This window comes from Sinocyclocheilus grahami, unplaced genomic scaffold (genome assembly GCF_001515645.1).
Source record: "Sinocyclocheilus grahami isolate Dianchi unplaced genomic scaffold, SAMN03320097.WGS_v1.1 scaffold2319.1, whole genome shotgun sequence".
In the NCBI taxonomy this organism is placed as follows: Eukaryota; Metazoa; Chordata; class Actinopteri; order Cypriniformes; family Cyprinidae; genus Sinocyclocheilus; species Sinocyclocheilus grahami.
The window spans coordinates 38,743-57,942 of NW_015507498.1; the positions used below are offsets into that span (position 1 = coordinate 38,743).

Here is a 19,200-nt window from a genome sequence, read left to right on the forward strand (position 1 = left end):
TACCTTTAAAAACGTCTTAAATGTACCTTCTTAAAACTTGCAGAACTCTGGGTTTTAATCCAAATGTGTCAGTTTAGAGCCGGGCAAACCGGTATAGTTTGGTGCCGATATAAACGATGGATCGATTGAGATTTGAGCTTTGTGTGAGCTGTAGGAGTCTCACCTGAGTCTGGTCACACACGGAGACGTCGAACCTCTGCAGGATCTCCACGATGGCCAGCTTCATGGTCACCTGAGCAAACCTCATCCCGATGCAGTTCCTGGGCCCCAGACCGAAGGGCATGTACATGTAGGGGTCGATCGACTCGTTGTTGTCTTTAGTGAACCTGGGAATGAAGCAGAAGCCGTTACTCTGAAGAACCACTGAGATGTTGGGTTTTAGAGTGAACTCAGGTCTGTGTTTCTCCGGCTCTAGTTCTCTACAGTGCTGTGTTTTGTGGTTAATGACTGACCTCTCGGGTTTGAAGCTCTCCGGGTCGCTCCAGTAATCCGGGTCTCTGTGGAGCGCGTATGTCGGGATCATCACCACCATGTCTTTAGGGATGAGGAGGCCGTTGATATCCACCGTTTTCTTACAGACCCGCTCGAGTCGACCAGCGACGGGGAACAGCCGCAGAGACTCGTGCAGCGCCGCGTCCAGATACTCCATGTTCATGACGGCTTCATAGTCCACCGGAGCCTTCAACACAGTTCAGAGCTTAACCTCTCAAACTCTTCACACTTACAGATTCACTCAGTTCTCCGAGCTCTACCTTATCAGCGAAGGTCTGGTCGATCTCCTCCTGCAGTTTCTTCATGGCCTCCGGGTTGGTTGCCAGATTGTAGAAGAAGAAGGACAGAGTGCTGCTGGTGGTCTCATACCCGGCGAAGATGAAGATCATGGACTGCGAGAGGATCTCGTGGTCGCTCAGACCTGCACAGGACACCGTGTGAGGAACGCGTGCCATTAAACGTGAATTATTGTGAAGGAGAGTGAGCAAACGAGAATCGTGACAAAGATAAGAGTCACTGAAGATGTACTTTTAATGATGTTAAAATGGTTGAGTTTGTGTATAATTTTTGCATGATTTTAATAGCCATGATGAAAGTGACGATATATCATTTACCTCAGATCTTGAACATAAGGAAAACAAGAGATATATTAAAGCAATAAGCCCCGTGAAGCCATGCTTTACAGTGAATTTATAACAGCTAGGGGGTGTTGTTAGGCACGACGCGAAGCGGAGCTAAAACCCCCTTAGCTGTTATAAATTCACTGTAAACCATGGCTTCACAGGGATTATTGCTTTTATAAAACGGTTATTCCATATACGTAGTAAGGTTTCACAAAATAAAACAGAGCAAATAAAGTGTAAAGATATTAATAAAAACAGTATTCTTCCACCAAACAATGTAGCGCCTCAGAAACAGTTGTGGTTGCTACAAAGTGGTTGCCGAGCAACACACAAACGTAAACAAAGGTGTGTGTTACTTTGTAGAGTCATTTACAACAGCTTCGAACGCAGCTCAGCCAATCAGAGTCAAGCACCGGAACTCTCCGCTTTATAATAAAGGGTTAGTTCACCCAAAAATGAAAATCAGCCTGTGTTTTACTCACCCTCGAGGCATGCGAAGTGTATATGACTTTCTCCGATTGGATTCATAGACATTGTCAAAACATTCCCCGTTCACACGCTTCCACAAAAGATGCTGTATTATTAATGTCAGGCCACTAGGTGGCGATCAGCGTTGCCAGATTTTCACAACAAAACCCGCCCAATGCTACTCAAAACTAGCCAACCGAGGGCCCCCTGGTAGCAGTGTTAAAGTAGCCCAATCCCGCATTTGAAAAAACTTGCACTTTGAAGCTCGTTATCAAAAGTTTTTAGGCCCCAAAATGCCATCGTCGTGTAAAGACCATCCGAACACTTAAAAAGTGTTCTGTCTTTAGTTGAAAATGTTGTCGTGTTGCACCGCGTAAGCGATGCGCATGCAGAGAGGCTCCGCCCACACACTCTTCTGATTGGCTGTGGTTTGCGATAGATTTAGTTGCGTCTGGTGTAGACAGACACAACAATGGAAGAAAAGCAGCTGAACGTGAGAGGACTCTGAGATGCTTCACCTTTCTCCGTGTGTTCCTCGCTGCTTCCACGCTCAGGTTTTCCTGTCTGAGAATCGACCATCAGCTGCAGGAAGTCCACTCGCTTCTACAGGAAGTGAGGAACATGCTCTGATGACAGCTTCATTTAAAGGCTCATATCTGTCTGTTTGTTCGTGTGAAGTGTTTGTCGTACCTTCTTGTGGTCCTTGGCCACTCTTTCGGACTTGAGCTTCTTTAGGGCAGTGTAGAAGAAATCGGTCACAAATGTCGGGAAGAGGGCGTAATCCATTTTGTCCAGGACAGGGGTGATGAAAGGAAATAAAGCTAATGAAGACATTCAAAAAGGTACGTTAGCTTTTTAAAAACCTGTACTGGTAGCGATGCTGTTTGTCACTCACACTAACAAATCAATGCATTCTCATGGATGCCACAGCATTGCCATCAATTCCAGATGAAATGGGATAACCTTTCACAAGTGGGAATTTCGCCTAGTGTTTTTATTATTATTATTTTTATTAATTTGGTATGATTAAGTTTGGGGAAAAAATAATGTTTTAAATTAGTACTATATTTAAGGCCAGACCTGTGTGTCGTCTTACACTGCATAAATCTATATATATTAACAAACTGAGTGAGTGAATGATTCAGTGACTCATTCACACAAGCTGTGTTTGTTTCTGAATGCGTCAGAATGAACGATTTAATGAATGAATGAATGACAGTGCTGTAATGTAAAAAAGTAATAATACTTTGTTACAGTACTGAAGTATTTTTTGGGAGTATCTGTACTTTACTTGAGTTTTTATATTTCAGCCAACTTTTACTTTTACTCCACTACATTTCCTAATTAAAATGTATTGAATAAATGATTCAGTGATTCACTCATTAACACAGTCATATGCTTTGTTCCTGAATGAATCAGTAGTTTGAATGAACCGGTTGAATAAATGATTCAGTGATTCACTCATTAACACAGTCAAATGCTTTGTTCCTGAATGAATCAGCCGTTTGAATGAATAGTTGAATCTCAATGACTCACTCATTAACAGTCACTTTCTGCCACCTACTGTCGGTTTTAATTTCACATTTCGTCATGTTTCAATTTCAAATATCAGTATTGAACATTTTATGTTAAAAACAAAACATTATTTATGCATCTGTAACTGCAGTTTAAATGCATCCATGTCCCCTCTGAGATACACGAACTGTGTAAATACATCTAAATGCTATTTCAGATGCAGATTCCAGAAATGTTTTCTTGTGTTGGCATGAAAGACACTAAGCACCGGATGAAGTGCTTCTTATTCTTACCCAAAAATACAAAATGGAAGAAAGAGTTCAAACTGAACACAATCTTGCTACTCAAGCAGTGTATGAACAATTTTATATATATTATTTTTATTTGCTTCTTTTCCATTTTGCATTTACTTGTACTTTTACTTTCAATACTTAAGTACGTTTAAGATTTAAAAAATACTTTTCGTACTTAAGTACAATAAATATCACATACTTTAAGACTTTTACTCAAGTAATATTCTAAACGGTGACTTCAATATTCAATATTCAATTAAAAATATCAATACCCATTTATTATAATTTTTTATGCAATGTTGAATCGAAATGTTTCTCTCTAAAGCTACTTTTTTGTAATGTCTATTCAATGCTTTACTCTCCTCATGGGGTGATTAATGTGTTAATGTGCTGATTCATTAATTGGAACGTCATGTAGCCTTCATCATTGGTTACTGTTCTAATATGGCAGCCCATAGAGACATAGAGACATTCTGTTGAGACTTTACCGATGATCAGGAACAGAGGGTTCAGGAAGTCAAACTTCAGCATTTTCTTGATGTTGGTCACAAATGGGTCTTTAGGGTTGTTGAGAGAGTCGATGTCGACGCTGAACGCCGTGCTGGTCACCACATCCATACTGTACGCCCCGAAGAACCTGAACACATGCAGACCAGAGAGAGCTAATGCTCAGTTATTCTGATAAATATACTCTCTTTCAGTCGTGTGACTTTTTACAGTCGGCTGATGTATTTATGACCATCAGCAATGCAAAGAACAGTAACACTTTATTTTAAGGTGTCCTCGTTACACACGTTGCATGTACTTACTATTACAATAACAATAAATGATGCATAAATACATGCAAGTAACCCTAAGCCAAACCCCAATCCTAACCCTAAACATATAGTAAGTACATGTAGTTAATTAAAATTACTCAGTACTTAAATGCATAGTTACACTGAAACAAGTACACCTTAAAATAAAGTGTAACCCAAAGAACTAGTGGTCAAAACAACCGAGATGCCAAGAAAACTGCTGATTATTGATCCAGAAAACCTTTTCGATATCATTTATTTATATGAAATCCCCGGTTTTCCTCTGCATAGCAGCACTTCATCCTGAGATCAGTAATTATTTAGTGGGGTCTGTCTGACTTCAGATACGTATGTGTTTTCTGGCTTGGATCAAATCCAGTGATCAGCAGTTTTTCCAAAGTATCTCTGTTCATGTTTGTTCATTTCACCGCCGTTACTTTGCCCCACTGATCATTAGAGGTTATAAAAGCTTATTAGTCGGGTATTTGAGCACCTTTGCTCTGGTGATTATAATATAGTGATATAATTATTCTTATCTGTTCAGATTACAAGAAGCCATGGTTCATGATATTAGTAAGACTCACTCTTTAATATCCACGGCTTCTCCTCGCGTCGCAGCTTTCCCCAGATTATCAACCAGAATGTGAATACATCTAAATGCTATTTCAGATGCAGATTCCAGAAATGTTTTCTTGTGTTGGCATGAAAGACACTAAGCACCGGATGAAGTGCTTCTTATTCTTACCCAAAAATACAAAATGGAAGAAAGAGTTCAAACTGAACACAATCTTGCTACTCAAGCAGTGTATGAACAATTTTATATATATTATTTTTATTTGCTTCTTTTCCATTTTGCATTTACTTGTACTTTTACTTTCAATACTTAAGTACGTTTAAGATTTAAAAAATACTTTTCGTACTTAAGTACAATAAATATCACATACTTTAAGACTTTTACTCAAGTAATATTCTAAACGGTGACTTCAATATTCAATATTCAATTAAAAATATCAATACCCATTTATTATAATTTTTTATGCAATGTTGAATCGAAATGTTTCTCTCTAAAGCTACTTTTTTGTAATGTCTATTCAATGCTTTACTCTCCTCATGGGGTGATTAATGTGCTATTACTTAGATTCATTAATTGGAACGTCATGTAGCCTTCATCATTGGTTACTGTTCTAATATGGCAGCCCATAGAGACATCAGCGTATTCTGTTGAGACTTTACCGATGATCAGGAACAGAGGGTTCAGGAAGTCAAACTTCAGCATTTTCTTGATGTTGGTCACAAATGGGTCTTTAGGGTTGTTGAGAGAGTCGATGTCGACGCTGAACGCCGTGCTGGTCACCACATCCATACTGTACGCCCCGAAGAACCTGAACACATGCAGACCAGAGAGAGCTAATGCTCAGTTATTCTGATAAATATACTCTCTTTCAGTCGTGTGACTTTTTACAGTCGGCTGATGTATTTATGACCATCAGCAATGCAAAGAACAGTAACACTTTATTTTAAGGTGTCCTCGTTACACACGTTGCATGTACTTACTATTACAATAACAATAAATGATGCATAAATACATGCAAGTAACCCTAAGCCAAACCCCAATCCTAACCCTAAACATATAGTAAGTACATGTAGTTAATTAAAATTACTCAGTACTTAAATGCATAGTTACACTGAAACAAGTACACCTTAAAATAAAGTGTAACCCAAAGAACTAGTGGTCAAAACAACCGAGATGCCAAGAAAACTGCTGATTATTGATCCAGAAAACCTTTTCGATATCATTTATTTATATGAAATCCCCGGTTTTCCTCTGCATAGCAGCACTTCATCCTGAGATCAGTAATTATTTAGTGGGGTCTGTCTGACTTCAGATACGTATGTGTTTTCTGGCTTGGATCAAATCCAGTGATCAGCAGTTTTTCCAAAGTATCTCTGTTCATGTTTGTTCATTTCACCGCCGTTACTTTGCCCCACTGATCATTAGAGGTTATAAAAGCTTATTAGTCGGGTATTTGAGCACCTTTGCTCTGGTGATTATAATATAGTGATATAATTATTCTTATCTGTTCAGATTACAAGAAGCCATGGTTCATGATATTAGTAAGACTCACTCTTTAATATCCACGGCTTCTCCTCGCGTCGCAGCTTTCCCCAGATTATCAACCAGAATGTGAGAGTGAGTCTTCATGATGCCAAACATCTAGAGCGAGGAACGGCATATATCATCATCATCATCATCATCATCATCATCATCATCAACTCATCTGAATCAGTAATGTCTGGACAGTGCTCCTGGAAATGCCTCTTTCATATTTTAGTGAATCAAACACACTTCAGCTTCAATGATTCTGTAGGTCAAACGACTTTCTTGTTCAATGATTACTTCAGATAAGTTATTAAACATCTACAGTCGTAACTCTTGTTACACGATCAAACACAGATGATGCATCAATCAATCCTAATGTGAATCACTTGCTCTGAGCAGCTCAGCATGAATGACTCTGTAGTTCAAACGAGTCATTTTACATCTAGAGCTGAAATCTTGCCAGGACTGTAACATGTAATCACTAGAGATATTAACTGTTAGAGGACTATTAAAGCATGAGAAGGATGCAGATGCAGATAATAGAATAAAGCATGAAGTATAATGTGAATCATTAGCTCAGTTCAGCTCCAGTCTGGGTTTCTCTCTCAGATGACTGACGGTTTATCTGTGGCATTATTAAACAGAAGAGGACATGTATGTGTGAGTGACTCCAGACTCACAGACCTCCTTTAACCTCCCGCTGGTGAAGGAGGGTGAGAGGACGCTGCGGATCCTCCTCCAGTTGTCATCTTCAGCGATGGACACGGCGTCGTACAGCGGCCCGTTCAGACGGAAGTTCTGCCGGTTCAGAGGACAAACCCAGATGAAACCACAACACAAACACAAACATGAATGGTTCCATCGGCCAGAAAACATTCCAGTCATGCAGATTTATTATTATTACTATTGAAAGAATAGCATTTTCTGCTCAGGTCCCTCTGTATTTTATAGAGCTCTAAAGTGGACACGGTGACTGAAAACAATAGCTTGCAAAACTTTTGCATTTTCTTGCTTTGTCAGCAAGGTCCATCACTCTACATTCAGGGCAGATCAAATCAGTATTTGACGAGGCTGATTTAAATTCAGAACGAAGATGATGAAGATGATTTTACCCTTCTGTTGGTGAAGAGAGAGTAGCATTCTTTAACCAGGATGGTTTTGATGATGGATTGGTCCATGATGCACAGAACAGGCTGCCTCGCATCGTAGATACTGCGAGAAACACAGACAACATTGACATTCAATTCAGAAGAATCATTCAGTTCATTATAATCATGATTTCACCAGAATTTGTACGATTGATTGACGTTCAGTATCTCGTAATGACCATCGTCGTCAGCTCTGATTCGTCATTACAGATCTCATGAAGCTTGTCACTGATCTCATAAAGACCGTGTCAAACCTTCAATCAGTTCTGTTTCATTTGTGTCAGATGTTCTGATTCTTTCATAGCTTCATCTGCAAGTCTCACACTCACCCCCAGACTCGTCCATACTTCTCGAAACACTCCACATCGAAGTGATGAATACCCTGAAAGAGCAGATTATGATAAGACACTGAGAGCACAGGAGATGAAGCTGAAGAGTGCGTGAGATCATTCATTCATTAGAGCGGATGAATCTTTAGCAAACCTGAGTCAAGTCAACCTGCAGGAGCTCATCACAGGTCAGTGTTTGCTTGAACACACAACTCACCTTTCTATATTCCAGGATCGTTCCGAAGAACGGCAGGGCTTTGGGCCCCGGGATGCCCAGCTTCTTGAAGACACCATGAGGCCAGGATCCATATCTGGAAATGACATCAGAATCTTTTTAGACAGATGTTATGACATCAGCTACAGTCGTGTGCTTGAGAATCACGTTCTTCTGCTACGAAGTGTTAATATATGAAATTATTCCAGTTTCATGTTCCTTGTTTTTATTTCATATGACAATATATCTCATATGGAAATTTAATAGATGAACATATATTAGATTTCTGTGTGGATTTTTATGAAGATACAACTAGAACTAGTTCTTCAGTTGAACAGAGCATCACTTACATGAAGAGAAGCGCCACAAACAGCATGAGCAGAGCCCATGTTTCAGCGGAGAAGAACAGACCGTAGCTCATGGTTTCTGCTCCGGGACGCTCAGACTACAGAAACACTGGCAGCGAGCAGCAGCAGCTTTATTCTGCTCTCAGACTACACATTAACCAGTGGAGAAAAGCCTCACAAACACACCCACAGCGTCACGCTCACCTCTGAACACACTCACAATCTCTGCCGTGTTGGGTCTGTTCACTGCTGAACTCATCGATCCCACCACAAAGGTGGGATGTTTTCCCCACTTTGTTGTTGTAGTGTAGTGTTCCTGGTCCAAAATGACCGGCCTAAAAAAATAGCTTATGAATATCTCATTATGGTATATTATCACCAAATATTGGATTCCATCTTTTTATCAACTTGCTTTTATATCAAAAAGCATAATTTGTGGATTATTGGTAGAAATTTTAAATAAAATATGAAAAAAATGCACTGTTTATTACAGTATTGCGGTTTAAAGGAGACATATGTGACCCTGGACCACAAAACCAGTCTTAAGGGTCAAATTGAGATTTATGCATCATCTGAAGCTGAATAAATAAGCTTTCCATTGATGTATGGTTTGTTAGGATCGGACAATATTTGAAAATCTGGAATCTGAGGGTGCAAAAAAATCTAAATATTGAGAAAATCATCTTTAAAGTTGTTCAAATGAAGTTCTTAGCGATGCATATTACTAATCAATAATTAGGTTTTTATATATTTACGGTAGGAAATTTACTAAATACCTTCATGGAACATGATCTTTACTTAATATCCTAATGATTTTTGGCATAAAAGAAAAATGTATAATTTTGGCACATACAATGTATTGTTGGCTATTGCTACAAATATCCCCCAGCGACTTAACACTGCTTTTGTGCTGCAGGGTCATATTTGATAAGATGTGGCAGCAGCAATATACAGGAAATAAATCAATAAATGCACTGCTCTGTTGTCTCTGAGGCTGGGACTCTAAACAGTGTTCTGTGCTTGTCTCTGCAGACAAACACAGAACAGTTAGCGTGTTTCGCTCAAACTTTCATCATGGCATTAGAGCTGGCACACCGTTGTCGCTTGCGAAATCAAAATGACGGTGCCTTGAGTGGAAGTTAAGGGGCGGTAATATTATAATGAGATCCCTTTGCCACGTCACCAAGGGAGCGAAATCAGATGCGCTGGTTTTCTCAGACGCTTGCAGAAAAATGCTTCCCAAAACAAAGTTCCTGGGTGAATCTTTTTCACGTTTCCTTGGTTGGTAGATGCACCGGGGACCTGATTATAGCACTTAAAACCTGGAAAAGTCAGATTTTTATAATATGTCACCTTTAATGTTTAATGAAAATGAAGTTTGTTTTTAGATGTTTTATTTTGTACAAAATGGTACAAAGTCACACTTGTAGTTTTCATAATCAAAAAAAGATTTAATCCAATATTTGGTGATAATAAAGCATAATTTTCTCTTTGTATGCCAAATTATTATTTAAACTCTGTATGATTGTGTAAACAGGCACCAGAGTCATAGACATCACACACACGTCAGATACATATCTGCAGACTTTAATTGATTTGAAACATTTCATTTCATATTTCCATTTTATTACCTTCAAGGTTAACCTAATGTAATCTCTTTTCTCAATCATCACAAAGTAAAACCTCTAAATATGAATCTCATGGCATCATCATTTCCACTCTCAGAAAGTCCCAGATGACAGCAGAATCTGTCCAAAAAGTAAAGCAAGTTACTGAACTCTCAGTCCGAGTCCGAAAGACCCGGAGAATCCTCTTCTTCACTGAAGACTAGAGACTACGTCTATTCTTTTATTTTAAAAGACCGATCAAACCTCCTCCTCGGACTGAAAGAGATGCGCGCAGCAGATGAACGGTGGTTCAGGAGCTGCTCTACGATGTGTTGTTGTTACAGATATCTTCTGTGAGGGAAACTTTCCGAGGCTTGAGCTTGAGTTTGATGGGCTCTTTGGGAGAAAGGAAACCGTTGATGCCGAGCTCCAGAGGAACCTGTGAAGAGCAAGAGAAGGTGAGCGTGAGTGAAGGACCGCAGTCCTCATGTGTGACCATGTGGAGGATCCGTCTGCTCACCTGAGTCTGGTCACAGACGGAGATGTCGAACCTCTGCAGGATCTCCACGATGGCCAGCTTCATGGTCACCTGAGCAAACCTCATCCCGATGCAGTTCCTGGGCCCCAGACCGAAGGGCATGTACATGTAGGGGTCGATCGACTCATTGTTGTCTTTAGTGAACCTGGGAATGAAGCAGAAGCCGTTACTCTGAAGAACCACTGAGATGTTGGGTTTTAGAGTGAACTCAGGTCTGTGTTTCTCCGGCTCTAGTTCTCTACAGTGCTGTGTTTTGTGGTTAATGACTGACCTCTCGGGTTTGAAGCTCTCCGGGTCGCTCCAGTAATCCGGGTCTCTGTGGAGCGCGTATGTCGGGATCATCACCACCATGTCTTTAGGGATGAGGAGGCCGTTGATATCCACCGTTTTCTTACAGACCCGCTCGAGTCGACCAGCGACGGGGAACAGCCGCAGAGACTCGTGCAGCGCCGCGTCCAGATACTCCATGTTCATGACGGCTTCATAGTCCACCGGAGCCTTCAACACAGTTCAGAGCTTAACCTCTCAAACTCTTCACACTTACAGATTCACTCAGTTCTCCGAGCTCTACCTTATCAGCGAAGGTCTGGTCGATCTCCTCCTGCAGTTTCTTCATGGCCTCCGGGTTGGTTGCCAGATTGTAGAAGAAGAAGGACAGAGTGCTGCTGGTGGTCTCATACCCGGCGAAGATGAAGATCATGGACTGCGAGAGGATCTCGTGGTCGCTCAGACCTGCACAGGACACCGTGTGAGGAATGTTTCTTCAAATACGGTACAAGCTCTTAACTCTCTGAGATGCTTCACCTTTCTCTGTGTGTTCGGTGCTGCTTCCGTGCTCAGTTTTCCCTGCTGTCTGAGAATCGACCATCAGCTGCAGGAAGTCCACTCGCTTCTACAGGAAGATGCATGCGATTATATTTACGGTCATGCATTTGGCGGATGCTTCTATCTACTTTGGCGTTGTTCGTGTGAAGTGTTTATCGTACCTTCTTGTGGTCCTTGGCCACTCTTTCGGACTTGATCTTCTTTAAGGCAGCGTAGAAGAAATCGGTCACAGATGTCGGGAATAAGGCATAATCCATTTTATCCAGGACAGGGGTGATGAAAGGAAATAAAGCTAGTGAAGAAACCGAAAAGGGTCAGAAAGTTTCCTACGCTCAATTGTGTTGAACTGACAGGACTAGTTGAGCTGTTTACCGGTGAACAGGAACAGAGGGTTCAGGAAGTCAAACTTCAGCATTTTCTTGATGTTGGTCACAAATGGGTCTTTAGGGTTGTTGAGAGAGTCGATGTCGACGCTGAACGCCGTGCTGGTCACCACATCCATACTGTACGCCCCGAAGAACCTGAACACATGCAGACCAGAGAGAGCTATTGTCATCTGATAAACATATAACCTATATTCTCTATAAATAGTGAATGTTCTCCATGAATATTATCAGTCTATATAGGTTATTACAGGTTATTGGTGAGGCATTTGAACACCTTTGGTCTGTAATTAAAGTGATATTATTGCAGCTCTGTTCTTATCTATTCAGATAACAACAGGCCATATGTGGTATTATGTAAGACTCTCGAATGTGCGACTCACTCTTTAATATCCACGGCTTCTCCTCGCGTCGCAGTTTTCCCCAGATTATCAACCAGAATGTGAGAGTGAGTCTTCATGATGCCAAACATCTAGAGAGAGGAACGCAGTGTATCATCATCATCATCAACTCAAACCATCTTCATCACACACAGGTAACAGTGATATTTTAATACAAGCCTGAAGTGAATCAAACAGCATGAATCTTTCTGTAGTTCAAACGAGTCATTTTACATCTTGAGCTAAATTCTTGTAAGTTTGTACCGCAGCATAGTATTACTGCCTTCAAGTTCTGCTTCAGATAAGAGATATTAACTACAGCTATAACACTTGTTAGAATGACACGGATAAAGAGAAGATAAAGCATCAATCAATCCTAATGTGAATCACTTGCTCTGAGCAGCTCAGCATGAATGACTCTGTAGTTCAAACGAGTCATTTTACATCTAGAGCTGAAATCTTGCCAGGACTGTAACATGTATTCACTAGAGATATTAACTGTTAGAGGACTATTAAAGCATGAGAAGGATGCAGATGCAGATAATAGAATAAAGCATGAAGTATAATGTGAATCATTAGCTCAGTTCAGCTCCAGTCTGGGTTTCTCTCTCAGATGACTGACGGTTTATCTGTGGCATTATTAAACAGAAGAGGACATGTATGTGTGAGTGACTCCAGACTCACAGACCTCCTTTAACCTGCTAGATGGTCAGACTAGTTCTTCAGACATAGTGGCTATGTTTATGCAACTTTATATCGTGTTTGTTCTCTGTTCTAGTCACAATTCCTGCTTTAATCCAGCTGTATTTCTTTCTTTTTTATATGTATTTTACGTCTCTTTTCCTAGAATATGACCGTTTCTGTTTGTTTTTCACTTCTCAGAGGAAAGACAAAGATCAGTTTGCTCTGGACAGCACTGAGATCGAACGGAGAGCAAACAGAGTCCATAGAGAAATGTGTCTACACTTTACTCTTACTGTACTGGATATAACTACTGGCTGATTCATTATTTCTCCTGAAGAATTTAGGACTCAACATGTCTGCTTTCTAATCTAGTTTACCTGGTATGGAATATCATGACTGTTGTTTGACTCTTTGACTATTGTAAATCATTTAGATAAAAGCGTCTGCTAAATGCATTAATGAAGATGTTAAAAAAAACCTGGCATGTAAATGTAAACATACTTGTGTATTGTGCAAATAAATGCATGCCTTGTATAAATGTGACTTATAGTATGAATGTAAACATAAATACTGTGTAAATGTAGCTTATCATGTAAATGTAAACATAATTGTGTAAATGTATACATAACTTATTATTGTATAAATGTAAATATTCATCTGCTGTAAATGTACATCTAAATGTGAATGTAAACTTAACCATATAAATGTAAAAGTAACTATTGTGTAAATATTAACTAAGAAACATCATGTCTCCTGAAGCAACGTCTGACCAGTTGTCCTTCAGTATTTTCACAGAGCTGAAGCTGGGATGTTTTATTTCATCTCTTTAACCTGAGGTCGGAGTGTGGCTTATTCAGCATGAGTGTTTTTAAACCAAACTAGTGTGTGTTTTTAATTATACTGGTGTCGACTCTTTGGCCTCGTATTTTATGGCTCCTCTTTCTTGGCTAATGGTCATGTGTTCAGCTTCTATCAATCAGTCACTGACAGCGATGAGGTTTTGACACGCACACGGCATCATGGTGTTGTACTTACTCTACAGAGTGAGCGTGAGCGTGAGGAGCTTGATAAGATTAGCATGCGCACATGAGTTAGTTTCATGGCTCACTTGCTTTGGCCGTATGTAAACGTAGCATCTGCACAGGTTCACAGTCTCTCCAGTAACCATAGAAACCAGCAGTGTGACCCAGTGGCTCCTGGGACTGGGTCTCAGATGCTCTGTTTTTCTCTCTAAACTGCTTTTGATTGTGCAAACAGAAACCAGAGTCCACCAACACCTGCCCTCATTTCAAGAAAGTATTTTCCCACTCCGTGCAGAAGAATGGAGGAGGAGGAGTGAACGGCTCGTGTTTATGAGCACTCAGTCGTTCCCGGGGCAGGTCTGGGCTTGTTCTTCTGGGAATGTGGGAAACAACCTCTTAGACGACACAGGTGACGTGTGTCATTCACGCAACAACTGCAATCTGACCTAAATAATGACTGTTTCCAAACAGGTTTCCCAGACACTCCTCCGATCTGCCCCACAAAGTCCCAGTAAAGTCAGCTATAATGCCATGCTAATTATGGGGTACTTAAAAGTATAAATATATTTACGTTGCAGTTCTTGCACATAAGGTTTAGTGAATATACGAATATTAAAACATGCTATTTTTTTACTCTTCAGCTGATAATTAGTTCATGAATATCCACCTTATTTTGCAACACAGAAGCAAGTTTTTTCTGCGAATGCATGTACTAAAAATATATGCGCTACAAACCAGTGTTAATGATTGTGACAACAAATTAAAATCATATAAGAAATACCAGTTTGCAATATAAAGCACAAAGGACTGTTTTTGGACAGTTAAAATACATAACTTATTATTGTGTAAATGTAAATATTCATCTGCTGTCAATGTAAATCTAAATGTGACTTGTGTGAATGTAAACTTAACCATATAAATGTAAAAGTAACTATTGTGTAAATATTAACTAAGAAACATCATGTCTCCTGAAGCAACGTCTGACCAGTTGTCCTTCAGTATTTTCACAGAGCTGAAGCTGGGATGTTTTATTTCATCTCTTTAACCTGAGGCCGGAGTGTGGCTTATTCAGCATGAGTGTTTTTTTAAACCAAACTAGTGTGTGTTTTTAATTATACTGGTGTCGACTCTTTGGCCTCGTATTTTATGGCTCCTCTTTCTTGGCTAATGGTCATGTGTTCAGCTTCTATCAATCAGTCACTGACAGCGATGAGGTTTTGACACGCACACGGCATCATGGTGTTGTACTTACTCTACAGAGTGAGCGTGAGGAGCTTGATAAGATTAGCATGCGCACATGAGTTAGTTTCATGGCTCACTTGCTTTGCCCGTATGTAAACGTAGCATCTGCACAGGTTCACAGTCTCTCCAGTAACCATAGAAACCAGCAGTGTGACCCAGTGGCTCCTGGGACTGGGTCTCAGATGCTCTGTTTTTCTCTCTAAACTGCTTTTGATTGTGCAAACAGAAACCAGAGTCCACCAACACCTGCCCTCATTTCAAGAAAGTATTTTCCCACTCCGTGCAGAAGAATGGAGGAGGAGGAGTGAACAGCTCATGTTTTACGGCTCTCAGGTTGCGTGTTTATGAGCACACAGTCATTCCCGGGGCAGGTCTGGGTTTGTTCTTCTGGGAATGTGGGAAACAACCTGTTAGACGATACAGGTGACGTGTGTTTCCAAACAGGTTTCCCAGACACTCCTCCGATCTGCCCCACAAAATCCCAATAAAGTCAGCTATAATGCCATGCTAATTATGGGGTACTTAAAAGTATAAATATATTTACGTTGCATTTCTTGCACATAAGGATTAGTGAATATACGAATATTAAAACATGAATTTTTTTTTACTCTTCAGCTGATAATTAGTTCATCGTGTAATCACAATGGCGCCGACGCTGATGGCTGCCTCTGTGGCGTGCTCCGCAGTTGTTTTTGTGTTTTTGTTAGTTTGTCCTGTCTTTAGTTATATCCCTGCAATCAGTTTCACCAGAGACGAATTGCTGGACATTCGGAAGTACACACCACCCGATATTTCACCGGTTTTCGACTATTCGGATGTTTTGCTGGACATTGCAGTCGGGGGAGCTGTGGCGCTGATCAAGCGCTTCAGGACGCGCAGACGGGGGAAGCGAGCCGGCACGCTCGTGAAGCTCAGACAGCGCAGATTCAGGACGCCGTTGCCTAGCATCCATCTGGCGAACCTCCGCTCTTTACCCAACAAAACAGACGAACTCCTTCTGCTCTCCCGGACAAATAAGGATTTTTCTAACTCTGCTGCTCTGTGTTTCACGGAAACCTGGCTGAAAGACGCCATTCCGGACAGCGCGTTGAGTCTCCCGGGCTTTCAGATGTTCAGAGCGGATCGCGACGCAGAATCAACCATGTGCAAAGCTTTATTCCAAAACATAGTCAAAACAGGCAAGGGTCGGACAATGGCAAACAGGTATTTAGAGGACAAGACAGAAGAGTAATCCGATAAACAGGCATAGGTCGATCAACGGTGAACATAATCCAAAGGTTGAGGCAAGCGAGTAATCCATAGACAGATAATAAATCCAAGCGAGGTGCGAACAGAATCCAGACGACAAGATGAGAGAGAAATCCAAGACAGGCAGGTAATCGGGAAACAGGCAATCACGTGACTAGACTTAGATTAGAACTAGAAACTCAAACTAGGACCGGGAACAGGCTCCGTAAAGTAGCTACGCTAAACAGCATAAATGCTAAACAATACTCTGCGATTTGAAAGAGGAAAACCATGGCTTATAAAGTGTTTTAGATTGGTTACAGCTGTGTCTGTCATTAATGCAATAGATGCTGGGAAATGTAGTTTGTGGTGACATGTGGAAGTCTGTGTAGTATGACAGTCAATATAATGGAAGTGTGATCTCTGGTGGCAAGCGGATGGAAGTCCATGGGCAGGATTCGTGACACACACATAGGAGACTTGGAGGTACGAGTCTCCCCCCAATCTGCCCCCCCCTCGAAGGAGCAGCTTCCAGACACTCTAGAAATAACACAGTCCAGGAGGGTGGTGGAGGGCCAGGTCCATGTATTAGATGACCTGGGCTGCGCTCCAGTCCATTTTTTTATGTCCTTCACTCGCCAACTTCCATCTGTCTTGTTTACTCGGATGAATGCCAAATCTGACCTCAGAAGACTTCAGAGGGTAGTCCGGACTGCTGAGCGAATCATTGGTACAACCCTCCCTTCTCTCCAAGAACTGTACTCGTCCAGAGTGAGCAAAAGGGCTGGCAGAATCCCTCTGGACCCCTCACATCCAGCACACTCCCTCTTTGAACTGTTGCCATCTGGTCGACGCTACAGAGCTCTGAGCACCAGAACGACCAGACACAGGAACAGTTTCTTCCCTCAGGCCATCCATCTCATGAACACTTGACAATAACTGTGGAACACACACTATTTATTCACTCATACACTTATTTATCTAACACACACACTCAGTCTACATTTCAATTTGCACATAATATACCTGTACATACAACTGTCTATTGTTATATACCTGTACATACAATTGTCGATTTGTATATTTTTATTCCTTAGTTACTTGTTCTATTTTCTATTTTTTATTATCTGTGTTTTTGTTCTGTCACTGTCATTCTGTTACACTGTGGAGCTTCTGTCATGAAAACAAATTCCTCGTATGTGTAAACATACCTGGCAATAAAGCTCGTTCTGATTCTGATTCTGATGAATATCCACCTTATTTTGCAACACAGAAGCAAGTTTTTTCTGTGAATGCATGTACTAAAAATATATGTGCTACAAACCAGTGTTAATGAATATGACAACAAATTAAAATCATATAAGAAATACCAGTTTGCAATATAAAGCACAAAGGACTGTTTTTGGACAGTTAAAATAACTGGAAGCAAACTGGCATATTTGTATAAAGTGAAAGTGATCATAAAGTTAACGGTTGGTTTTGTTGAGATATTACATTAATGGAAGGAGGGAATAATTATCTTGATAAATTAAGGGAGGGACACTAATGGTCTGTGAGATAAGAGGCTGATTGCTTGACTTTTACACATGTTCAGCAGTGGACTGCAGATGAATTAGAAATGTGCGCTGTGTGGAAACACATCTCACAAGTCCTCAGCTCTCTGGCTAACGTTCTAGCATGGTCTCCTCAAAGCTGCAAACAAACGTTCTTCCAGTAACATTAAAATGACGTTTGTTTAGAATGATCTGGTCTTTAATAATGTTCTAAAAACGTAAGCATAAAAACATGATTTGTACATCATTCATAGACAGTTTTATTTTTGAATCTTTTTTTGTTGGAAGTTTGACTAACGTTTTTAAATGTTACTTCTTTCAGAACGTTCAGAAGAACATTCACAAGTAACATTCCCGTAAAGTTTTCAAAGTGAAACATTCCCTAAACTTTCACATAACCAAGAGAAACATTTCTAAAGCATTTTAAAAGAGATGTCTGAAACGTTCAGAGAACATTCAAAAATAACATTTTTATAACTTAATGGGAATGTGAGCAAAACATTCACAAAGCGTATTACAGACATCGTTTTTATTATAAGATTTTTATTTGAATTCATAAAATACTGTCCATTTGAACTGACACTGATGGTAGGAGATAAACAAGAGGGACACGGGTGGATTGGGATTCAAAACCTGGGAAACCCATATCAAAGAACAAAACAAACAAAAAGAGAAGAGCTAACCCTGTGAGAAAGAGCGTGAGTTCACTGCAGTTGTGCTCCATAGCATGAGAGTTATCTGTATGATGTGTGATGTTTATGATCAGTCATAATCATCGTTCAGAGGGCAGCAATCTCAGTAGCTCTCTACCAGTTTAGTGCACATTTAGTTTGTGTAATAGTAATAGTTCTGAGTCATCATTAACACGTATAATTCCTGAGACAGTTTCGGAGGTCTGGTTCATAAAGTGTGGTGCAGCAATCAAAGATAAAGTGTCAATAACAAAAAGGTTACAGGCTCTAATCCTACAAGGCCTGATTATTCCATATCCATTGTATCCTCAAGCAAAATGCCCAAAAAGGAATATTTCCCCATAGGAACTGGGGGAATGAAGAACTAAAGGGGACATTAAAATGGTGAAAACCTTGAAAGAAATGGTGGCAATGGAGAAATGGTGGTTCACACACATTGTGACTTGACATCTTATGTTAGAAAAGGGACGACTGGTGCCCGGCGAGGAGCGCTTCCTCCGGGGCAGCAGAGGGCGCTGTGGTGGAAGAGTGCGCTCTCTGTTTTATTTGCATTTATTAATAACAAATAACAAACAGAGCATAGCGTAAGACAGTCAGTGCTATACAAAGTGTGACATTAATTAGTAACGGGAACTGAAAATCACATTTTAAACATGTTAATGACTTTTTGTTTTTTTAACAATTTCAGAGACGATATAAAACAATCAAATTCCACTAAAA

The 19,200-nt window shown here is 40.4% G+C and overlaps 2 protein-coding genes across 2 annotated transcripts; both read right to left on the reverse strand.

Annotated features, from left to right (window-relative positions):
- Positions 1-10: 10 nt before the first annotated feature.
- On the reverse strand, positions 11-8,480 carry LOC107574731 (cytochrome P450 3A27-like). The gene is made up of 12 exons (XM_016261179.1): positions 8,331-8,480; positions 7,984-8,077; positions 7,767-7,819; positions 7,402-7,501; positions 6,974-7,087; positions 6,315-6,403; positions 5,422-5,570; positions 2,274-2,404; positions 2,102-2,186; positions 753-913; positions 453-679; positions 11-326 (listed from the first exon to the last, which is right to left on the reverse strand). Exons 1-12 carry the CDS (start codon positions 8,399-8,401, stop codon positions 74-76), a joined length of 1,527 nt encoding a protein of 508 aa, XP_016116665.1. The 5' UTR covers positions 8,402-8,480; the 3' UTR covers positions 11-73.
- Positions 8,481-9,704: 1,224 nt separating this feature from the next.
- Positions 9,705-12,303, reverse strand: LOC107574732 (cytochrome P450 3A56-like). The gene is made up of 8 exons (XM_016261180.1): positions 12,064-12,303; positions 11,670-11,818; positions 11,459-11,589; positions 11,277-11,364; positions 11,044-11,204; positions 10,744-10,970; positions 10,455-10,617; positions 9,705-10,373 (listed from the first exon to the last, which is right to left on the reverse strand). The coding sequence occupies exons 1-8, from the start codon at positions 12,150-12,152 to the stop codon at positions 10,257-10,259; spliced, it is 1,125 nt and encodes a 374-aa protein (XP_016116666.1). The 5' UTR covers positions 12,153-12,303; the 3' UTR covers positions 9,705-10,256.
- Positions 12,304-19,200: the final 6,897 nt, after the last annotated feature.

Coding starts and splice junctions, on each gene's coding strand:
- LOC107574732 (XM_016261180.1), bottom strand. CDS start 12,152: ATGTTTGGCATCATGAAGACTCACTCTCACATTCTGGTTGATAATCTG. Junction 11,819..12,063: donor GAAGCCGTGGATATTAAAGA/GTGAGTCGCACA, acceptor GCATGTGTTCAG/GTTCTTCGGGGCGTACAGTA. Junction 10,971..11,043: donor ACCAGACCTTCGCTGATAAG/GTAGAGCTCGGA, acceptor ACTGTGTTGAAG/GCTCCGGTGGACTATGAAGC.
- LOC107574731 (XM_016261179.1), bottom strand. CDS start 8,401: ATGAGCTACGGTCTGTTCTTCTCCGCTGAAACATGGGCTCTGCTCATG. Junction 5,571..6,314: donor GAAGCCGTGGATATTAAAGA/GTGAGTCTTACT, acceptor GCATGTGTTCAG/GTTCTTCGGGGCGTACAGTA. Junction 2,405..5,421: donor CCCTCTGTTCCTGATCATCG/GTAAAGTCTCAA, acceptor TGTCTTCATTAG/CTTTATTTCCTTTCATCACC.